The sequence below is a fragment of the Phyllostomus discolor genome, chromosome 8 (assembly GCF_004126475.2).
Source record: "Phyllostomus discolor isolate MPI-MPIP mPhyDis1 chromosome 8, mPhyDis1.pri.v3, whole genome shotgun sequence".
Classification (NCBI taxonomy): Eukaryota; Metazoa; Chordata; class Mammalia; order Chiroptera; family Phyllostomidae; genus Phyllostomus; species Phyllostomus discolor.
The window spans coordinates 73,706,547-73,727,508 of record NC_040910.2 but is presented as its reverse complement, the minus strand read 5'-3'; the positions used below and the strand labels follow the sequence as shown (position 1 = coordinate 73,727,508).

The 20,962-nt window shown below is 56.5% G+C and overlaps 2 protein-coding genes across 2 annotated transcripts in view; one reads left to right on the top strand and one right to left on the bottom strand.

Annotated features, from left to right (window-relative positions):
* PITPNM3 (PITPNM family member 3) overlaps window positions 1-10,649 on the top strand; it is an 84,971-nt gene extending 74,322 nt beyond the window's left edge. The window contains exons 18-20 of the mRNA XM_028534692.2: window positions 1,829-2,012; window positions 5,248-5,376; window positions 6,811-10,649. Coding sequence (XP_028390493.1) covers window positions 1,829-2,012; window positions 5,248-5,376; window positions 6,811-7,113 — 616 coding nt within the window. The 3' untranslated portion in view covers window positions 7,114-10,649. The remainder of the gene's footprint in view (window positions 1-1,828; window positions 2,013-5,247; window positions 5,377-6,810) is intronic.
* A 366-nt stretch (window positions 10,650-11,015) lies between these two features.
* On the bottom strand, window positions 11,016-16,042 carry PIMREG (PICALM interacting mitotic regulator). Its single transcript, XM_028534493.2, has 5 exons — window positions 15,941-16,042; window positions 15,086-15,408; window positions 13,181-13,476; window positions 12,562-12,657; window positions 11,016-11,953 (listed from the first exon to the last, which is right to left on the bottom strand). Exons 2-5 carry the CDS (start codon window positions 15,371-15,373, stop codon window positions 11,920-11,922), a joined length of 714 nt encoding a protein of 237 aa, XP_028390294.1. The 5' UTR covers window positions 15,374-15,408; window positions 15,941-16,042; the 3' UTR covers window positions 11,016-11,919.
* Window positions 16,043-20,962: the final 4,920 nt, after the last annotated feature.

Here is a 20,962-nt window from a genome sequence, read left to right as displayed (position 1 = left end):
GTGCAGAAGGTTTTCCCAATAGAAGAGCAACAAGCACCCGCTTTAGTTCCTCCCACCCTCCTCGCCCCCTCCACCCCTGCCTCCATCTACCTTTTCCTGAGCCAGGCTCTGCTGGGCACTGGTGCAGAGAGAGATCCCAGTAGGAGGACTCTCATGGTGCCATGGGGAAAGCAGTCACAGGCATGGGAAACTGATCCAGGACTCCAGGTGATCAGAAACCCCAAAGTGGGAGAGGTCCTGGGTCCTGGGGGCTCCTGGTGCTGGGTAGGGGCAGTCCTGCCTCACCCAGCAGCGGTGATCGCTCTGGGGCGGGAGGACAAGCCTGGCCAGGGGCTCTGAGGAGGCTGCTGACCTCACGAGGCCCAGTAGCCCTGTGGGGACAGGTCACAGACAAGCTCAATCTCATCTCGGGGGTCAACTTCCCCCTTGTAGGCTGGGCTGTTTATTCCCATTACAACATCTTCTCCCAACTCCTCCTGAGTCAGCACCCCACAGCCAGGAAGGGAGGCTGTGGTTGGCCCTTCCTCTCTGAGGACCCTTCCAGTGCCCTCGCCTCCTTTCCGTGGGCTCCTGGGGCCCCTGTGGTGCTCTGCAAATCGTGCTGCTCCTCAGAAGCTGCTTTTTGTCACCACAGATCACTGGACCCCAGGGTGTGACACATGGGCCTGTGCGTTGTTATGAAACCTCCCCAAATCTCTCAGGTCATCTTCCAGATTTGGAAGCACCCTTTCTATAGTAGCCAGTTGGTGGCTAGTGCCACAAGCTCCCAAACAGGTCTGGGCTTATCTGACTTCTTGCACCCAGGATGCTGCATGACGTCAGCAGAGAGCACTTGCAGCCGTGCTGTAAGAACACAGAAAAGAGAGGCTGATTCTGCTTGGGAAGCAGGGAAGGCTTCCTGGAGGAGGGGGCCTGGAAAGATGGGAGGCTGGGAACACAGGAGACAGAGCCATGAAGGCTGTCTAGGGGAGGGGTGTGCAGCAGGAGTTGTACCACTATGCAGCTCCCTGTGACTGGGATGGGGGTCAGGTTCAGGGGCACAGCATGGAGGGCCATGAGTGAGGAGAGAGTTCATGATTTCAGGGCACTAGAGAGCCAGGGATAGCTTTAGGCAAAGGAATAATCAGGTTAGATTTATGATTTACAAACATCACCATGGAAACAGTACAGGGGATAATAGTAAAGCAACTGAAGAGAGCACAGCATGCCAGGAACATTTGGGATTAATTCATTTCATTCTTAGGATGACCTGCGTGGTGGTTGCTAGTATTATTCCCACTTTACAGAGGGGAAACTGGAACCCTGAGGGCTGAGTATCCTGCCAAAGGTTGCAGGCCCCAGGTTGGGTTGCAGTGGAGGGAGTGGAGGCCAAAGGGCCTGCCAGGAGGCTCCTGTAATGGCCCAGGCGAGGTACCGACCCTGAGCCCCGAAGGAATTAAAGTGAGCCTACAGTGAGCCAGTGTGGAGGGCGGAGTAACGATCCTGATGGGGGGAGGGATGGGGACGAATCAGAGGCACTCGTCTCTGGTTCCAGGAACTTGAATTACATCCGCTGCATCACAGAGAAGGGGGCAGGAGCAGAGCAGGCAGGAGTCGGGGTCAGGTGGCTGTGAGCACGCAGTGCCTGTGGGCCATCCGAGAGAGACATCCAGGACCCACAGGGCTCACCTGGGAGTGTGGATTTGGGGGTCCCTCTGGTTGTCCCTGGTGCTCCTTGGAGCAGCCCCTCCGGCTTCTCAGGGAGGCAGCCGGCTAGGCAGGCCGCTGGGCAGTGGGCGGCTGGCACCGGGCTGGGGCTGGGCTGGACGCTGCAGTGCCCTCTCACCAGGCACTGGCAGGACCTGGGCTACATGATCCTCTACATCACGGGCCGGCCGGACATGCAGAAGCAGCGGGTGGTGTCGTGGCTGTCCCAGCACAACTTCCCACAGGGCATGATCTTCTTCTCGGACGGGCTGGTGCATGACCCACTGCGGCAGAAGGCCATCTTCCTCCGCAACCTTGTGCAGGAGGTCAGTGTCCGGCCCTGGCGGGGGGCAGGGGGTGCTTCGGCCTGGGAGGGTGTGTGACCTCCAGGACCCCCCTCCTCACTCCTTCCCTCCTCCTGCAACCCCAGTGGGCCCTCATCCATTTTCCCACCACCTCCCATCATGCAGGCGGTGGCCAGTGTGCAAAGCATGTTCGGCAGATCTCAGTGGGCCCTCGATGACCCTCAGGGACAGGTGGGAAAAGTGAAACTCGAGACTCGCCCAGGATCTCAGAGTCAGACTTTCATTCTGTATCTCCCGACCCTGAAACCCGCATGCGTGTCTCTGTGCTTGGTTGTTTGTTCAGCAGACACCTGAGTGCCTGTTGTGCTTTATGCCCTGTCCTCAGAGACAAACAGAACAAGGGACATGTTCTTTGGAGCTCTGACCTAGAGCTGTGGTGTGGTTCTCACACTGTGTCCTCAGGACCTGAGGCCCAGCACCCCTGGGAGCTCATTAGAAATGCAGATTCTCTGGCCCCCCCTCAGATCCGCTGAATCCAAACCTCTGGGGAGGGGCCCAGCAATCTGTGTTTCATGAAACCCTCCAGGGGATTCTGATGCTCACAATGTTTTGAGAACCACCAAGCTAGAGCAGGGGCTGACAAACTCTGGCTCAGGGGCTAACCCTGGCCTGCAGCCTAATTTATATGACCCTCAAACTACAAGTGGTTTTTATACTTTTAAATGGTTGGGGGGAAAACCAAGTGAAGAATAGTATTTCCTGACATGTGAAAGATAAGATGACACTGAAATTTCAGTCTATAAATAAAGCCTCATTCCAGCACAGCCACACCCATTCACTGTGTGTTGCTCATGGTTGCTTTTGAGCTGCAGTGGAACAGTTGAGTATCTGCAGCAGAGTGCTGAGTCTAAGACATTTATTGTACTATCTGGTCTTTCACATGAAAAGTCTCCCAATCCTTGATCTAGAAGAGGAAGGACCTGTAAATCCAGTGTAATTAGAAAAGGCCCTAAGGGCAAACAGGAGAAAGGACCTAGCTTTGCCTGGGGAGAGCAGGGAATGCTTTTAGCAGGTGGGAACTTTTGAGCTGAGTGTTGAAGCACGAGTATGAGTTTGTCAGGTGGCCAAAGAAACAGCATGTGCAAAGGCCCTGAGGTAGGGAGAGCCCGGGATGTCCTCAGAGCTGCAGGATGAGGTGCAGGGTCAGACCCAGGCCACTTGCGAGCTAAGCCCCAGAGGTCTTCAGGGACTGAGGTTGGCAGGTATTGAAAACCTTAGAAGCCAGGCCCAGGTCATGAACTCTCTGCTGAGGGCAACAGGCGGCTGTGGAAGGGCTTACAGCTCCAGAAGAGCTTAAAGTGGCAGTGTCTCATTCAGGCTGTAGAAAGATCCCTCTGGCAGCTGTGCAGAGACCAGACTGGTGGAAAGAGCAGAGGCGGGGAGGTCAGTTAGGCAGCCTCTGCCCAGAAAAGAGTGTCTGGGCGGTAGCCATAGAATGGAGAGGAAGGCGTGGGCAAGTCCGGAGGTAGAATTGTCAGGACTCCGTGGTGGTTTCGTGGAGGGAGTGAGGAGCTCTCTGCCTCCGTCTGGAGTGGCCAGGAGTTGTCGAGGTGCTGCTAACCCCACTGACCGTAGTCTCCATGGAGGCAGAGCTGGTGTCTGTTTTGCCGCCAGTACATTGCCAGCATCTGGGGCAACGATGACACAGGATGGGCAGCCAAAGTATAATGAATGAAATGAAAGGGAACCAGGCTGGAGGCAGATGGCCTCATTTGTGGACATGCTGAGGCTTGCATGGCCACTGGGCTCGAGCTGCACAGGCCCCAGCTGAAGCAAGTCAGTGGAGCCCTGGGCGGGGGGGTGGGGTGCGGTGAGAAGGGGCTGCCTTGGGCCCCCAGGGAGCTGGAGGCAGAGCTGCACGGGAACCACAGCTGGGTGGGGGGAGGCCAGGAGGGAGCAGCTTCTGGGTATCAGGGAGGAGGAGGTGTGGTTTGGTGAAAAATGGTCTCAAGATGAAGGCTGGATGCTGATGACCTCAGTGAAGAAGGGTCCCCTGAGGGGGCCGAGGGGGCAGAAGCAGTGGGGGGAGGAGCAGAGCAGGTGGGGCGCAGGGGGCAGTGTGGGTGGGGATGGCCTCACAGGATGGAAGTGGCAGGAGTGAGCTGGGGCGAACCAGGAGGCGGGTCAGGGAAGCTGCAGGCAGGTTGGGGATGACCCAGCTAATGGGAGATGGCCAGTGGGCTGAGGAAGCCCTCTCTTAGCCTTGACATCCAGGGCTGGGTAGCAGCTCAGGGAGGGAAGTAAAAGTCAGGAGGAGTTTCTTTGGAGGGCTGGGAGCAGAAAGAATGTGTGGGGCCAGAGCCACGTGGTTCTCCAGAAGCTCCTCGCAACCAGCTTATAGAAATGAAGAAGGTGGAGGAGTGGAGGAGTCCCAGGCTGGGGCGGGAAGGCGGGGAGGGGCTGGAGAACGCAAGGTGGAGGAGAGGGAGCACAGGAAGGCCGCAGGGAGGCCAGGCAGGGTGAGGAGGGGTGGGGCAGGAGAGGTGTGCAGAGAACGCAGGGGTGGATACGGCTAGAAAGGCTGAAAGAAACACCGGAGGGAAGAAGCGGGGTCAGTGTGGGAAAGCAACGGTTCAGAGGGAGTGGTTCCGGGTTTAGTCCGGGAGGTGGCAGTCCCCGCGGACCTTAAAGAAGGTATCCCAGTGACGGTGGGACTTAGGGGGAAGCAAAGCTGTGACCTGGGGCCAGAAGTCTCCAGTGAACTTGGGGGGAGAGTGGGTGGAGAGAAGACAACGACATTGATGGGGGTTCACAGTGAGGAGCCCGAGATGCTGAGCGCTTCAAGGGAGGTGGGTTTTACCCTGAGGGTCTGGAGGTGCCCTTGGAATGCCGGGCAGTTCTCTGAACTGGAGCGAGGCTTCTGGGGAGGCACCAGGCTGGTGCAGTGTGCACAGCGCAGGGTTCGGGGCCAGACAGAGCGGCTGTGGTCCTGGCCCTTGATGTGTAACGCTGGCACCCAGGTTCCGGGTCCACAAAGGAACGCTTCGCCCCACGGTTACATGACCTATGATATTCGACATCCGTGCTGCTCAGCTAACGGTGTGGGCTGGGGTGCAGGCACGGGTGAAGAGGGCAGCCACTGCAGGCTAGGCCCCCGGCTTGGGTTCTCCAGTGTGCAGATGCGGGGCGGCCTAGGAACCCTCTGGGGGTGGTTTGACGGCCTGCCTGTCCCTCCATGAGCTGCCCTCTGTTGTAGTGCTTCATCAAAATCAGCGCTGCCTATGGCTCCACGAAGGACATCTCCGTCTACAGCGTGCTGGGGCTGCCCCCCTCGCAGATCTTCATTGTGGGCCGGCCCACCAAGAAGTACCAGACTCAGTGCCAGGTGGGCGGAGGCTGGCCTGGGGCTGGGAGCTGGGCACTGGGGGCCAGGGAGAGGGTAAGGGGTAGTAGGTGGTTACTCCTTTATTTGTTCATTCCTTCATCTGCTTCATTCATTCACTCCTTCATTCATTCAACAAATACTACCAGGCACCTGCCTCGGAATGGGTTCTGTATTGGGAGCAGGGGAGAGTCCCTGGTGGGACTGGATGTCATGTCATCCGGTCTAGCAGGGAGATGGAAGAATCTGCAGACCATGACAGCACAGTGTGGCAGGAGCCATAATGTGACAGGGGAGCGCAGAGGACTATGGGGTGCCAGGCAGGAGCGGCTCAGCCGGACTCGGGGCAAGGCTTGTTTCCAGGAGTGTGAAGGAATTGTGCTAGAAGGGCCTGAGGTTGGGGAAGCATTTATGACAGCGGCAACAGAAAAAGCAAAGGTCAGGAGGTGACAGAGAACATGTATATTCTGGGAACTGCAAGTGACAGCTTGTCTGTGTGTGATGTGGGAGGGTGTGTGGGGGGGCGCTGGACAGCACTGAGACCAACTGGGACTCTAAGTCTTTGTGATTCAGAGAGGCCCTCAGGCTGCAGAGGGGAGGGGTGGGAGGAAGTGACAGGGCAGTGGAAGGGAGGAGAGAAGTCGGAGGGTCTGCGGTGCATTTTCAGACAGGATGGACTGGCTTTGGTCACTAACGGGTCAGGTGTGCAGGACGAGGGGATGAAGAGGCAAGGGTGGCACCCTGTTGCTGGCTTGGTGACCCAGTGCCGTTGTGGGCATTGAGAAGCAGCTTGAAGGAGCAGATGGAAGGGAAGGTGATGATCTTTGGGGGCATGTTGAGCGTGGACTCTGAGAGTGACCAGCAGGTGAGGATCAGAAGATGGAAGGAGCCCAGGGTGGGGACCCTGGAACAGCGCTGACCTCACACTTGAAATGCGCTTGATGGTGGGTTGCGTGGGATCTTGTTTAAATGCAGATCCCGAGTCTCTAGGTCTGTGGTGGGGCCTGAGAGTCTGCCTAGCGATGGGCCAGGCACCCACTTCCAGCAGCATCCGAGCGCCCAGTGGGGAGGCTGGGCAAGCAGGGCGGCTGTGGGGGCCAGGAGATGGCTAAGTGCCATGGGGTGCAAGGTGGATGCTGGACGGGAGAGACTTCCATTTTGGGATTGCCGTGAAAGTGACAAGGATGGGAATTTCACTCCCGTATACAATCAGAGAGTTCTGGAACAGCCCACAGGTACAGACGGAAGTGCTCAGTTGTCCAAAGCAGGAGGGGGAGGCTCGAATGCTAGTGACCTTCCGGTTTCCTGGGGGTGCCACGGAGAAGCTGGAGACCCCAGGGTAGCGCGCGTTGCTGAGAAAAGGTGATGTTGGGTTGTGGGCGGCCGGCCCAGGGGCCTGTCCGAGCCCTGCTGGCCTGACTCCCGTTCCCTCCACAGTTCCTGAGCGAGGGCTATGCTGCCCACCTGGCCGCGCTGGAAGCCAGCCACCGATCGCGCCCCAAGAAGAACAACTCGCGGATGATCCTGCGCAAGGGCAGCTTCGGTCTGCACGCGCAGCCGGACTTCCTGCGGAAGCGCAACCACCTGCGCAGGACCATGTCCGTGCAGCAGCCAGACCCGCCCGCCAACCCCAAGCCTGAGCGGGCCCAGAGCCAGCCAGAGTCCGACAAGGACCACGAGCGGCCCCTGCAAGCGCTCAGCTGGGCTCGCGGGCCCCCGAAGTTTGAGTCGGTGCCCTGAGGACCGGGCTGTGTGCAGAGCAGGGGGGCCCTACCAGGCTGCTTGCGGGGTACCAGAAGGGCTGCCTTCTCCCCGGCACAGGCCTTTTCCTGCTTTTTCCCTCCCGTGTCTGTCCAGCAGTGTCTGACCTCAGTGGGGAGGGACCCTAGCCGGCCTTGGGGCGCTCCTTAGGCTGCAAGGGGATGAGATGCCCGGGGTCTCAGTGCAGCCACTGCTGCCTCCCCCGTGCCTGTGACTTCGAGCCCAAGTCAGGGCTGATGTCAGTGTAATCTGGGGTGCAGGCCTGCCAGGAGGTTTGACAAAGTCAGCCTCCTTTCTGAGCTCTGCGGGCTTCTGCAGTAACGTCAGGCAGGCCCTCAAGGGAGAGGCCCCAGACCAGGGATCCACGGCGGTCGGCTTCTTGGCTGACAGGTGGAGAGGCGAGTGACGTCTGTGCCTGCCCTCTCTGTGACGTCCTGAGTCACTGTCTTGGGTCTGGCTCTCCTGCGGCAAAGTGGCCACTTTCTGGGAGCGTGGGGATGCCCCCTGGGCTCGCCCTGCATTCAGGCGTCCGTCCGCAGCCCAGAGTGGGGCGGGTCTGGTGCTGACAGCCCGTCCTCCCGAAGTCGTTCATGCCTCACCTTCCTGTCCTCAGAACCTTCACCATTCTCCCGTGGCCCTGGAGGACTGCTGTGCTTCTTTCCGGAGTCCTGCCTGGTGCCCTCCCCTGTGAGGCTGCGGCCTCGGGCTCCGGCCTAGCTCGGGAGCCCCCTGAGCCCATTGCTTGCTCTCTCTGGGCCCTTCCTTCCTTATGTCATCCAGGGGTCTCCCCAGCTGAAATTAGGTTGGTGCGAGTTTCCGACTCCTAGGCTGTCTGCCCCCGGAGGCTTTTCAGGCCGAAGAGCTCCTTGGAGAGCCCCGTGAGCTCTATTCCCCACCCCGCAGTCAGAGAGGAGCGCTCTGGGTGGGCGGGGGGAGCAGCGATTGTCCCCCCCCCCCCGACTTCCAAGGAAGTCCCTGGAGATGTGGGGCAGGGGCCCCGCTCCGTGGACAGGTTTATGTTCACTGATGCCCAAACCCAGTGTCCCAGGGACAGAGACGTCCTCCTAGAGGGCACCGATTGGCTCCTTCTCCCCAGCTCCACCCAGACCCGTTTCTCCCTTTGGGCACCTGGAAGACATAGAGCTGAGGTCCTGGAGTTCTGGGGGTGCATGTAGTTTTGGCTCAAACTGTTGTATTCTCTTTCCTCCCCTCCGCCACTCAGCTTGGTTTGGTGCCCATAACTTCGTCCCAGGCCATCCCTTGAGATTGGCGGGGCATAGCTCTCCTGGGACCCCTCAAAGCCTGTCCCGTGGCCTGGGCTTTGGTCTCCTGCAGCCTGGGCCAGCCTCGGAGCCCCACCCCTGACCCCTGAGGCGACCTAGTTCTTTCAGCCCCAGCTCTGTGTCAGTGGCCAGCCCGCCCTGGGGCCCAAACATCTGTATACACAGCAGGCACCTGTGTCAGCTCAGTGTCGCTTCTGCTCAATGTCTACCTCTTGCAGTCCCCATGTGACCAGTGTCCTCCTTCATGGCAGCTGCTGGTGGGGGCGGCTGGCACCGCTGGCGAATGGGGCACCCTGCCAGGTCCGGAGGGCTTCGGGCTCCCAGCCCCCAGCCCTGCTCTCTCTACTAGAAATGTGTCTTCTCCAGTCTGCCCGCTCCTGCCACGTCTGCCTGGCAGACCGGTCTGCCGTCTCTGCTTCACTTTCGGTCCCGTATCTGCATTACAGCAGCACCCAGGGCTGGCAGCTCCACTGGGGAGGGTGATCACCTGCCCTCCTCTCTGGTCCTGCCTCCTGGCAGTTCAGTCTTTCTCAGCTCTCCATAAGGCACTGCTTGTGTGGCATAGCCACCTCACCCTGAATCCTTCCCGTCCTTTCCAAAATATACCCAGGATTACACCTGGGCAGACTTAATCTGATTCTCAGAAACTCCACCATCTCCTTTTTGTAGAAGCCACTCATGTGCTACTCTCAAATGCTGAACTAATTAGCCTGAGATACTTCTCCCCTTGTCTGATCCCCTCTGCTTTTGCTGAGAACCCCAGGCTTGGAGCAGAAGTGAGAGAGAGAGAGAGAGAGAGAGAGAGAGAGAGAGAGAGAGAACACACACCAGGACCCTGGGGAGTTCTGAGTCCACGTGAGCAGGATTCTGTGGTTGTGGGGGTTGGAGCTGGGGTGCAGGGCCTAGCAGGGGGGCCACACTCCTTCCTTTCTGGAGCCCTGCACTGGGGCTCTGCAGACTCACACCCGTGAGGCTGCAGGTGCGCAGTGAGACACTGCGAATGGTCGCTGCAGGAGCGTCAGCGGGCGCGTGAGCGCACCTGTGCCGCTCTGTGCAGGGACTGGACTTGGAGCAGGTTTCAGCTCTGCTTTTGCGGCAACTGTAACAAACATGCACTTTCTCTGCTACTGGTTTGTTCAGTTTTGTGTGTCCAGTTGTGTTGGACAAAAACACAGTCGTGTTGTTTTCTGGAGGGGCTGCTGCCTGTCTCCACGCGGTTCTGTGACCCTGACTGGCTGTCTTCCAGAGAGCCCTTCCGCAGGAGCTGGAACACAGACCTCCCCGCCTGACCAAAGCTCCCAGTTTCTCACGTGGCATGTTTGTTGTTCCCAGCCTGGTGGCTGTCCTGCTGGAGGGCCTGCCTGCCGCCTCCCTCTCTGTTCGCCCTGTTGGGGGGGCGATGCCTGCTCTTCTGGCATCCTGGGTTTATCCAGGACAGCTTGACTCCTCCCTTAGGCTCCACAAAATGTTAAAAGTGAAAAAGGAGACTTTTCATGTATTTGGGTGAATGGTCCTCCTGCCTGGATACTGGGCTGGAGAGAACAAACGTGTTAGGGCCCCAGCATCCAGAAATTACGGGGAGTGTGAAAGAGGGAAGGTGCAGTCTCCTGGCTTTTTAACTCCCTTTCCCACCTGGAGCCCATGCCCATGCCCAGAAGTGTCCTGCAGGCCAAAGGTGGTACCAACGTTTAATGACAGCTGGGCCAGGGGCAGAGTCCAGCTGTGGTTTGGTTTTGCACAGATGCTCTCCGGCCCTGCCCCACCCCCAACTAACTGCGAAGGAGCCTGACGGCTGACCCCGCCTTAAACAACCAACTTTCCTGCCCAGCCCTGGGGGTTTGGGTGCCAAGTGCGCTGGAAACCTCTTCTCTTTAGCTCAGCCACCAGAAGTCACCTCCCTCCTTCCACTCCCTCTGGGCTCTGGGGGGGGGCTTTCTTAAAAATTATACTTAGGGTTATGTGCAAGCAGCAAGGCCTGGTCTGGGTCCTGCTTTCTTTTCTAAGAAACCAAGAGGGTGGTTGGGAGAAATATCAGTTGAACCCCACTCTCGTGGGGACAAGGAGTGGCAGGCGACACCAAGGAGGTACAGGACAGGAGGGTGGTTCACTCATGGGGACCCCTGCCCTTGGACCCCATGTCTTTTCTTTGTTTACTCAGTGGTGGCAGCCTGTCCGGTCTTGTCCATGGTCTGACTGTTCCTAAGTGTGTAACTCTCAGTATTATCTGTGGTGGCTGGTTCTGTGGTGAAAAAGGTTTATTATATTCTTCATGGCTGCCTTGTACAAAATCCGTTTGAAATGAAAACGTAAAATATCAGATTTCTAACAAGACAAAAAACAGCATTATGGAATTCAAAAGATTTTTACAACTGGTCTTGATTTTGATGTGAGCTGGTTTTTAACTCTTAAACGTTGTCACTGAAATAAAAACCTTATTTGCCTTTAAAATGTGCTTTGCTCTGAATGAAGCTGAGAAAACTTTCCTGTTACTCCTGTTCTCCTGGAGCTGGGGGATGGCTGCCTTGGGTGGAGGGTGGGTGAGGGGAGCAAGGCCCCAAACCGTAGACCAGTGTGGCAGGTGGTGACAGAGAGGAGGTGTCAAATGCAGAGAGAGTCTTTATTATGAAAAGCAAAGTTATGGAGGAAAGTTACACACTGGTTTCTTTCTACTAAAATGACAAAGCAGATTTCTTAAATAACTTACAAAGGGCAGAAGTTGCTGATGAGCAGAGCTGCTCTCCCTGCCACCCACAGAGCTGAGAACACAAATAGGTCCCCGTGGGCCCCGGGTCTCAGAGCCAGAGAATCTCTCCCATCCCTTCTTTTGGTGCAGGGACGGGAGCTGGTTCCCAATAGCCTGGGACACCGGTGAAACATGGTGACTCCTGGCAGACCCCATTCCCGGGTACACAGCTCAGCGCTCTCAAACACCTTCTGTAGCCTACACTTCATGTTGGAAAAGAGACAACCACAGGGCTCAAGTGTGGGGTGCATCTCAAAGCCCAAAAGGGGAGCAAGGTGATCAATCCCTCTACCCCTCTGGGGTCTCCCCGAGCTGCTCTTGGACTGGGGCAGGTGGTCACTCTGGGCTCAGATGTGGCCTAGGGGGCACGGCTAAGTCCTGGAGGCTTCCTCCAGGAACTCAAGGGGAGCATAGACCCTAGGTGTGGGGACGTAGGGGTGAGGTATGGCTTGCTTCCTGCAAGACGGAGCTCCATTCATGCTCCTCACTGTGCTCAGGACAGGGAAGTGAGGACACTTTCCCCCAGATGAGGGGCTGGAAGGTGGAGGGTTGGTAAGGTGAGCAACTCCAGCTCCGAGCTGGCAGGAAGACTGAGCACTTCCAGCTCTGCTGGCCTTCAGCTCTGTGGGTTTTTCCAGAAGACTCGGTTCTTTAACATGCCTTCAAATACGCGTATGTGCCCATGTAGGAGGAGGAGAGGAGGAAGCAGTGGACACAGAAAGATGCTCGGGAGGAGGGCATGACCTGAAGGCACTGTCCTCAGTCACGGATGAGAGAAATGGTCATGTCACCACTAGAGATGGGAAAGCAGGAGAGACAGATGCCATTGGGTGCTGCGGGCTCTGAGGGACCCTCCCAACTGGGGCCAGACAAGACCAGACCCGGCAACATGGTGGGAACTTGGCACACTTGCATATAGTCAAAGCCAACAGGGCCCGCCCAAGAGCCCATCACGGCCATGTACACATGGCCCTAGGATAGGGCAGCCCCAGACCCAGGCTCTGCCCTCGGGATGGGGTCCTGAGCAGACAGACCAGGAGCTGCAAGCAGCCATGCAGCTTTTGCCAATTCCATGGGTGGGCAGGGCACAGGGAGCCATGGGGAGAGTTAGAGGCAGGGCAGGTCTTTTAGGAAGCAGGTACCCAGCCTGGCAAAGTTCCACTGAAGCACAAATGTGGGGGGGTGGCCCAAAGCCCAGAGGGCCATGCATATCCAGGGTGTATCCTAACCACCACCTCAATCTGGGTCTTTGGTGCCATCTCATGTTGCCGATGAAGAGACTGAGGCTCACAGAAAGGGTGGGACTGGCCAGGGCTGCACAGTGGGCAGAAGCCAGAGGTCTGCCTGACAAAAGGAGGACCCTCCCCACCATTTCACTTTGAAGCATGGGGGACAGCTTACCTCTCTTCAGCCACGATGGCCATATCCAGCTCTTGAGACAGCTTCTGGAGATGCTGGATTCCTGCCCCCACAGGCTCCAGGTCACTGTCAGACTCACTGAGCAGAAGAAAAAAGCCACAGGCACCAGTGACTAGTTGGAAATCTGTGGCAGGAGCCCCTTCCAACCCAGCACTGCAGCCTAGGGTCTGTGGGGGCGGGTTACCACCCCAGAACCTCTCTCCAGGAAGTGACATCAGAGCAACTTGGAGCAGCTGGCAGAGAACATATGGATCAAGGCTCATGAGGTGAAGGTCAAGGGCAGGTGACCTTGCAAAAAAGTGAGCTCTGCTGTTCCCCACTTGAGTCTCAGCCTCAAGATGGCTTCCAAATGGCTTTTAGGCTCACTAGGAGGCTTGGGAGGGTGTGATATAGCAGAACTAAGCCCACCTCTCCCTTTTATAGACGGGGAAACTGAGGCCGGAAGGACTTCCCCAGGTCCCTGACTAGCGGGGGACAGAGCTGGGACAGTACATGGATGTGACTCAGCTGAGGGTGCTCCTGGCTCCAGGCAGCCCCAGGAGATGCTCAGAAACCCCTGGGGCCTGTTAGTGCTTTGGGGGCAAGGTGCTCTTCCACTTACCTGGGGGAGCAGAGGGGCTCTGTAGAGGAGTAGGGGCTCCGGAAGGCAGCCTCCCTCCTGGACCTCCGCAGTGGGTGGGCACGTGGGCCCTTCTGGGTAGAGAGGCGGTGATACTCCCTCTCCCAGGGGCCAGGAGTTGAGTGGCCCGAGGTGGGTCCAGACAGTCGGGTGCTCCTCTGGCTCAGGCTGTGACCTGGGGGGCTGCTGCCCTTCTGTGTCTCTCTCTTCCTCCTCTTGCCTCTCCCCTGGGTTCCCACCAGCCACTTGGTGCCACTTTGGCAGGACTCCTGAATTTTCTGAGACAGGTACATGGGAATGTGAGTGCAGACAAGCCAAGGGTGAGGTCCCCTAGTCTCCAAGCCATCCCTCGGACCCTCCACCTGTCAGCTGTCCTACACACACCAGCAGCTTTTAGTTTCCAGGGTGAGGGGTATGGGTGATGCCATGTGACATGGCCCACTGTGCAGGGACCCCGTTCAGAGCCCCAGGGTATGAGTGCAGGGGTCAGCAGCCGAACCACTCTGGCTCATAGAGCCTCCCTTTGCCTAAATCCAAACACTCTTTTGGGACACAGACTGACCCAGAGACTCAAGGGCAAAGCCTACCCCCCAGGATACTGTGAGATAGGTTGTCCCCTGCTTCTGGTCTTACTCTATCCTATCCCCCACACTGATCAGAGATCCTTCTCAGGGGCAGTTCTGATCATGACAGTCAGCTGCCCAATGCCTGTCTGTGGTTGCTCATCGCCCACAGGATTAAGCCCTAGCTCTTGAGCCTTTCACAGCAGCAGGGGATGGCTGTGAAGGTTCTTCCTCAGTGAGGCTCTCTTTGCATTGGCAAACCAGAGTCCAGAGTCATTACAGCAAGACCCAAGTTATGCTGGGTGAATTTTGCGACCTTGGACAGGTGACCCCATCTCATCTCTAAAATAGTCATAGGTCTTTCTGGACAAGGGCTAACATTTGGCTCAGGGGCCAGAAACATCTCCCTTCTCACATTACTTCAGATTCCCAATCAGACACCGAGGAGAACCCACCTCCTGCCCCCCAGTTCTCTCCTTGGAGGTCCCCTTACTCTCACGGCCTCTGTCCTTTCTAGGTGACACCTCCATACATCTCCAACTCCAGGTTTGAAGACAGCCACTTGGAAGTCCGCTGGGCACCTCACACCCAACCTAAGTGATGGCTCCCTGCCCACATGTCTCATCTGACACCAACCCCCCATCCCCCGCCCCAATCTACACTCTGAGCAGCTCTTGAAGTTGCTCACTCCTCTGTAGTCCAGGACCCCAAGCCCCGCTCAGGGGAGAATCTGCTTCTAACTCTTTTTCCATCAAGTGGCTAAAGAACAAGGTCTGATATGCTAATTAGACCTGATTCCTACCCAGTTGTAAGTTCTCCCACTGGCTCCCAAGACTACCAGTATCTTTTGGGAGTGTCTAAGCACCTTGGGCACGTGGACCCCCTCTCACTGCCCGGCCTTGCTCTCTGGGCACTCCCAAACTAAGCTCTAGCCCGCGCTCTTCAGTTTCTTGCTCTCCCTCCGCTCTGAGTCTGGACTCACACTATTCCACCTGTCTTATATGCTCCTCATTCCTCCCCTTTCTCGAGTGAGTTCTGTGGAATCACCTCATCCGGGAGGGTTCACTGGCTCTACTTGTTTTTGGGCCCCTCCCATCATTGGGTACTTGCTTGCGATTTCATCTGGGGATGATTTCTCCATGACACTGTTTTCATTCACTCACTCAATGATTTGCTGAGTGCCTACTAAGTGCCAGGAACTATTCGTGGTGCTGGGGACACAGCACTGAACGAATAAAGCCCTTGTCTTTATGGAGTCTATGTGCTTGGGGGCTCCTTAGGGCAGCACTTGTCCAGCAGTTGACCTGGACGTGGTCAGCGTTACCTGGGAGACGGCACCCAAGGCGTTCTTAGCTGAGCGAGCTGCAGCTTGGAGGCCCTGCTGCCCTGGCTCTGGGGCTTCTAGGCGTTTCCAGGAGGGGCCTGCCCCCAGGTTGAGGCTGACTGTTCTCAGGGGCAGCCTCCTTTGAAACTGCCTGCAGAGGGAGCCCAGGGCTCCCCTGGGGGTCTCCAGACGGCCAGTCGCAGGCTGCACCTCATCCTCCAGCTGCTCCTGGTCCTGCAGAGATCTCCTGCGAATGGAGGCCCCCACGCTTGGCCACCGAGAGGCCATCTGCCTGGCCAACAGTCTGTTCTGTCGGCCAGACCCTGGGGAGGAGGCCAAAAGGCAGGTCAGCAAGGCACTCTCCACCCTTTTCCCAAGCTCCACAGAGACCCTGGGTACAGGGGAAACAGGATGGGGTGTGCACTTGGCAACTGTGGGTATGGGAAGGAGGGTGCTTCCTGAAAGGTGGGGACAGTCAGTGAGACCCAGAAGTGGGCAGAGGCTGAACGAGGCTAGTAGGCATTTTCTAGGGTGACTTGCTGTGTCTAAAACAGCTGTCTCTTCATCTCAGCCTCCTCTCCGGCTTTGCCTCAGGTGCGGAGGGAGGCAGAGTCTGGAGCGCCCCTCTTCAAGCCTCAGCAGTGGGCCCAGCGAAGGATCAGCGTCTCTTTCACAGCTCGTCCTGACCCAGCGCGCTCCCGCCCCAGACCCTGGCCGGCTGGCCAGAGCCCCCGATTTCCCCCTTGCAATACCCAGACGCCCCACATGCATGCCTGTCTTAACTAGACACCCCTCGCCCCCGTGTCCCAGGTCTCTTCTGAACAGAAGCTGCACTACGCCCAGGCCTGCACTCACCCAAAAGCTCCCACGTTCACCAGACACCAAGCACAGATGCGCCTTGCCCACCCCAGCGGATTTTTGAAACTCCGCGCGGATCCCTCCCCTGGCTCTGTCCTCATAGCTGATTGGCTCCGTCCCTGCCTCGCTGTCACACCAGGGATCCCATTGGCTCTCTGCTCTTGCTGCTGTGAATCCTGCTCTCAGATTTGCCCGGTCGTTCCCATTCATCCCTTGCCCTAAAGGAAGTCCGCGGGGCTGGGTGTCGCGTGACAACGCCTGCCGCTCAGAGTCCCCGGGTCCCGCCCGCACCACCGGAATCCACGGCTACCCTCAAGCCAGGCCCTAGCGCCACCTCCCGGACGCCTAGCCTTAGGCCGCCGGGGACCCTCCTTGAACGGCAGAAGGTTCAGGCTGGTCTTACTGAGCAGGGCGGAGGGTGGGGGAGGGGTCCAGGGCGTCTAGGGACCCCCTCCCATCCTGCCTGAAGGTCTCAGTGGTTTTGTCACAAAGAACTTGGGGGCCTGGGTTCCCGGGGAGGTTTTGTTTCAAACTTCCCTTTTGACCCTCTGCCTTCCTGAGAGCTTTGTGCTTCTGTGTTCCCCATACACGCCACCCATGTCCTGCCCCCTAAAAACCCGTCCTGAAAGAGTGGATGGATGGTAGTAGACCTCCGCTTCCTCCTCCAATTAAGCATCTACCCCCTCCCCCAGCTCACTGATCCCTTCTCTCTCTCCAGTCGAATGCCTTTCTCTCTTCCCTTGGCATCCAGGCGAGCTAAAAAATATGCCATTTAGAAAGCTCCTCCCTCCCTGTCCCTCCTTTATGGAACCTCAGAGCCAACCTCCGAGCCGCACTGGCCGCTCCTCCCCTCGGTGGCCTCGGGGCCATCTTCATCTGGTTTCCCCTCTCCCCTCTCTGGCCAGTCTCTTGCAGATGGGCTCTTTGAAGCTCTGTCAGTGGCCTCTTCTTTATCTCCGGGTGATCACACCCACTTCTCTGGCCTCGGTTACCCCCGTCCCCAACATACCCCGGATGGTGAGAATCATGAACATATATGGGGCAGTTGCTATGCACCAAGTGCCTGTGTCGAACACTTTATATCATGAACTCCTCTGACCCTCCTTACAGCCTATCACTGGATGAGGAGACTCAGGTGCAGAGAGTTAGGTTTGCTCCCAGGTTCCCTCAGTCAGTGAGTTAGTATGTACTACAACCTGCCACTGCGGGGTGGGTCTGTGTGTCTCACCACCGCACCCCACTGCCCTTCCCAGCCTGCACCTCTCCCAGACAGGTGCGTTTCACCTCCTGCTGGATACCCAGCTCCTCCTGGGCTCTGCATTACCTTAAACCAACACCCCAACAAGCATCACCCTGGGGTCTCTCCCAGGCCCCCGTCCTTGCCTTGTCCCTGCCCTCAGGTCTTTCCAAACACCTGTGGCTGACAGATTAAACACTGTGGTAAAAAGAGGCCACTGAAGTCAACAGAATGGGTGCATCCTTCCTGTCACGGTGGGCAAACCCAGTGTGTGGGGAGAGATGGGTGTCGATGGGTCAAGTCACAAATAATCAAAGAAAATTATGAAACTAGAATTGTTACTTAAAGCTGAGCCTGAGAAAATGAATTAAGCAAGCAAAGGGTGTATACGTTTGAGTGTATTTGTATCTGAGTAGGTGGGGGGGTGCCCCCGGCACAGGGATGTCATGTTCCAGGGGACCCGTGCACAGTAAGACACCCAACACGCACATGCGCGCTCACGCGCACGCGCGCACACACACACACACACTTGCGTATGTAATGGAAACCAGTGTTTCCTGAAACAACACTCAACTATGTGTAATGTCCTTGATATTTTATCTATTTTATTAAAAAAATTACTGGTGGCAACCTACCACATTGATTTTGCAATGGCTCACCGCTCCAGTTTGCCCATTTCACCTCGGTCCCCTAGTTGAGTGGTTTGTTTCCCGTGCATTAGCAGTGTTTGTTCCCAAGCCTGTTCACGCCAGCAGTGTTTGTTCTTGCAGCGAGGGAATTTAATTCATGGTCTTTACCAATGAAATAGGAGGGGCAGAGAGCAAGGGTTGTTATTTTAAGGAAAACTGAATTGAAAGTGGGGTAAAGACTAGGGAAAGGGAAACACTAGAGCAAGTGAAAGACGAGGGAGAGCGAAACAAGTCTCTCAAATTAGATTGTCTTGCCACAATTGTCTCTCAGTACCTGTCGAATGCCTGGCACTTCACATTCATCAACACAACAGCTTATACTGTCCGGCCCTTATGATGCATGTGCTAAGTGTATGGATTTATTCTTCTTTCATCCTCAGGGCAACTCTGTGAAGTGGACGCTATTTTTATCCCCCTTTCAATGACAACACTCAGAGCCTGATGGATAAAGTGTCTTGCTCAGGATGGAAGGAAGAGTCAGAGCAGAAACCTAAGGCCTGGATGTCTGACTCTAACACCTGAATTCTTTTATTATTATTTTTATCAATTTTTAAATTTTTTACCCTCAGCTGAGGACAATGGAGGGAGAGAGAGAGAGATGGAGAGAAACATTGATGGGGGAGAGAAACATCGATCAGTTGCCTCCTGCATACACGCCAACCTGAGACTGAACCTGCAACCTAGGCATGTGCCCTGACTGGGAATCAAACCTGCTCCAACCAACTGAGTCACACTGGCCAGAGCTAACACCTGAACTCTCAACCCTTGGTTACGTGGTCTCATCAAGCATCAGGAAGGAATGAGTGAATGCCCTCCCTGCTTGTGGCTTTTCACCCCCTTCCTTAAGAACCATAATTGACAGGCTAGGTGAAGGAAGAGCCGTTTCCATGGCAATGAGAAAGAGGAGGAAGAAACATTTTCTGCTTAATGAAAAGGCTCTCTCCTTCTGCCTTTGCATGGAGTGGTGAAGCCGTGTGTGTGTAGGGGGGTGTGGGGGATGTGCTGAGGTGAGCAGGCTCTTAGCTGAGGGGTGGAGTGGGCAGGGGCTCCTGCTCCTTTTTGTAAGGAGGAAAGCCAATCAGTTGTTCTGAGCTGAGGCTTTCTGGGGTCCAGCTGCAGCCCTGCCATGCCCTGGGGGCTCTATGTCCAACGGTAAAGCTTCCACCAGTTTCCTTGTCCTCATGGATCTGTCAGTCTGAGGGAAGCAGCAGACATCACACTGTGCGCAGTGTCACGAATGTGCAGAGCTAAGGGGTGGCCCTGGGATAAAAGGGGTTGGGGGACCACACCTGAGCTGGGGTCCGAGCAGGCTGCCTTTAGCTAAGGAGCTCGGGGGACAAAGCGAGGGGATGAGGCCGATGCTGGGAGGTCGGGGCACTGCCAGGTTCCAGGACTAGAGAATGCTGAGCCAGACAGAGAGGGCAGGGGCCTGGCTGGCAAGAGCCAGGAGCTGCAGGGCTCCTTGGCAGGAAAGGAGCTTAGAATTCATCCGGAAAGCAGTGGGAAGCCTTGGCTGAATTTGGAGAGGGGGGTGGGGTTATTAGAGCTGCATTTTAATGAAGTCCATTAGGAGGTTGGTTTGGGGGCCAAATGGTGGTGGGGATGAGGGTATGGGGAGGGGGTTCTGTACGGGGGCTGCAGCCAAGCACCTCATTCTTCTCAGCAGTGAAGCTGAACCCACTGACATCAGCTTAACACCCCCTTGCCCTCATGCCCCACACCTCCTACCCCTGCCACCTAGGGTATTAGTGTATCATTTCTACCTCCTCTCAATAACTCTGCAATCCCTGTGTGTGCCCTTTGACCCTTCCACAAAGGGAAGCAATTGAAACAATGAGAGAGTTTTCAGTGTAAGATGTGATTAGATCTTCCTCTTCCACTGTGAGTTATATCACAGACAGAAAAATACTTAAACATGGAGCTTAGTGAATGGATACTTGCAGAGCGAACAGCCGTGGAGCCCTCCATCGCCTGGGCGAGGAAACGGAACGTAGCCAGGATGCCAGAAGCAGCCCCACCCCCCCGATGTGTGTCTCCCCTTCCTGGACTTTGTGATAATCACATTTATTTTTCTTTGTAGTTGTTCATCTAGGGATTCATCTTACCTCCTCTGCATGCAGACAGCTCTAGGTCGCTGTGTGGCTAGAGAAAGGCTGGGACAGAACAGGACTTCCCTGCTGATTCCCTGCCCTCAGAGAGCCACGGGGCTGGGTTCTTCTGAGGGAAGAGGAATGGAATGGGTCCCCTCCCCTCAGAGAAGAGTGAGCACTCAGGGAGGGGCCCTGGAGGGGCCCGATTTGCTGCCCCAGCCTGGGTTCTCCCGGCCCAGACCAGTTGGCCCAGACCAGTTGGCCCAGATGGGGCCTCCTTTATGCCAACAGCAACTTAAGGGAGACTTGCGGGGGTGCTGGGTTTCGAGGTGCAATTCACTGCTCAAGAGAGACCTCTCACCTTCCAGGAGAGGGAGGCAGGAAACACTGATTTTCCCATTTCAGCTGGGAAGATGGAGTCAGGCAATGAGGTGGGTCAGCCTTTGAATGCAGCTCTATTTGGCTCCTCCAGTATTCTCATCTCTCCCTGGGGCAGGTTCTGGGTTCCCTCTGTAGGAAACAAGGCAATCCTGGGTGAAGAAGAGAAAGGTTTTGTGTTGTTCAGAATCCTCATCACCCTTAGGACCTTGGAAAGCCCAGGCACAAAAAAATCTGAACTTGCCACAAGGTGGCGCCAAACCCCAAGCCTTCACATGATTTTTCACTACAGACCAGAAAAGGGATTTCTGAGGCTCAATAGCTCCCGGGAATCCCAGGGCAGAGGGCAGACCCTCCAAGGGGGATGGGAGAGCCCCTGGCTGCTCTCAGTTAGACCTTGTAGGGGAGGCAGGATTGGGCTGCGGAAGAGCTCCTCAACTTTCTCCAAGACTGCCCCCTTCTCATTCCATTTTAGTATTCTCCCAAGCAAGAAACTGATAATCTTCCTTCCCTCCACAATGTCACATCCTCTTGTGGGTGGATAGAGTTTGAGGAGGAGGAGGGGAGGAGGAAATAGGAAAGAGGGAAGGCAGGGATCCCAGAGGCCACAGGGCCGCAGCCTGGG

Excerpts from the sequence above, each read along its gene's own strand:
- PIMREG (XM_028534493.2), bottom strand. The coding sequence starts at position 15,373 with ATGGCCTCTCGGTGGCCAAGCGTGGGGGCCTCCATTCGCAGGAGATCT. Across the intron at positions 12,658-13,180 it reads GAGCCCCTCTGCTCCCCCAG|TGAGTCTGACAGTGACCTGG; the intron begins GTAAGTGGAAGA and ends TCTTCTGCTCAG. Across the intron at positions 11,954-12,561 it reads GCCATCGTGGCTGAAGAGAG|TGGTGACATGACCATTTCTC; the intron begins GTAAGCTGTCCC and ends TCCCATCTCTAG.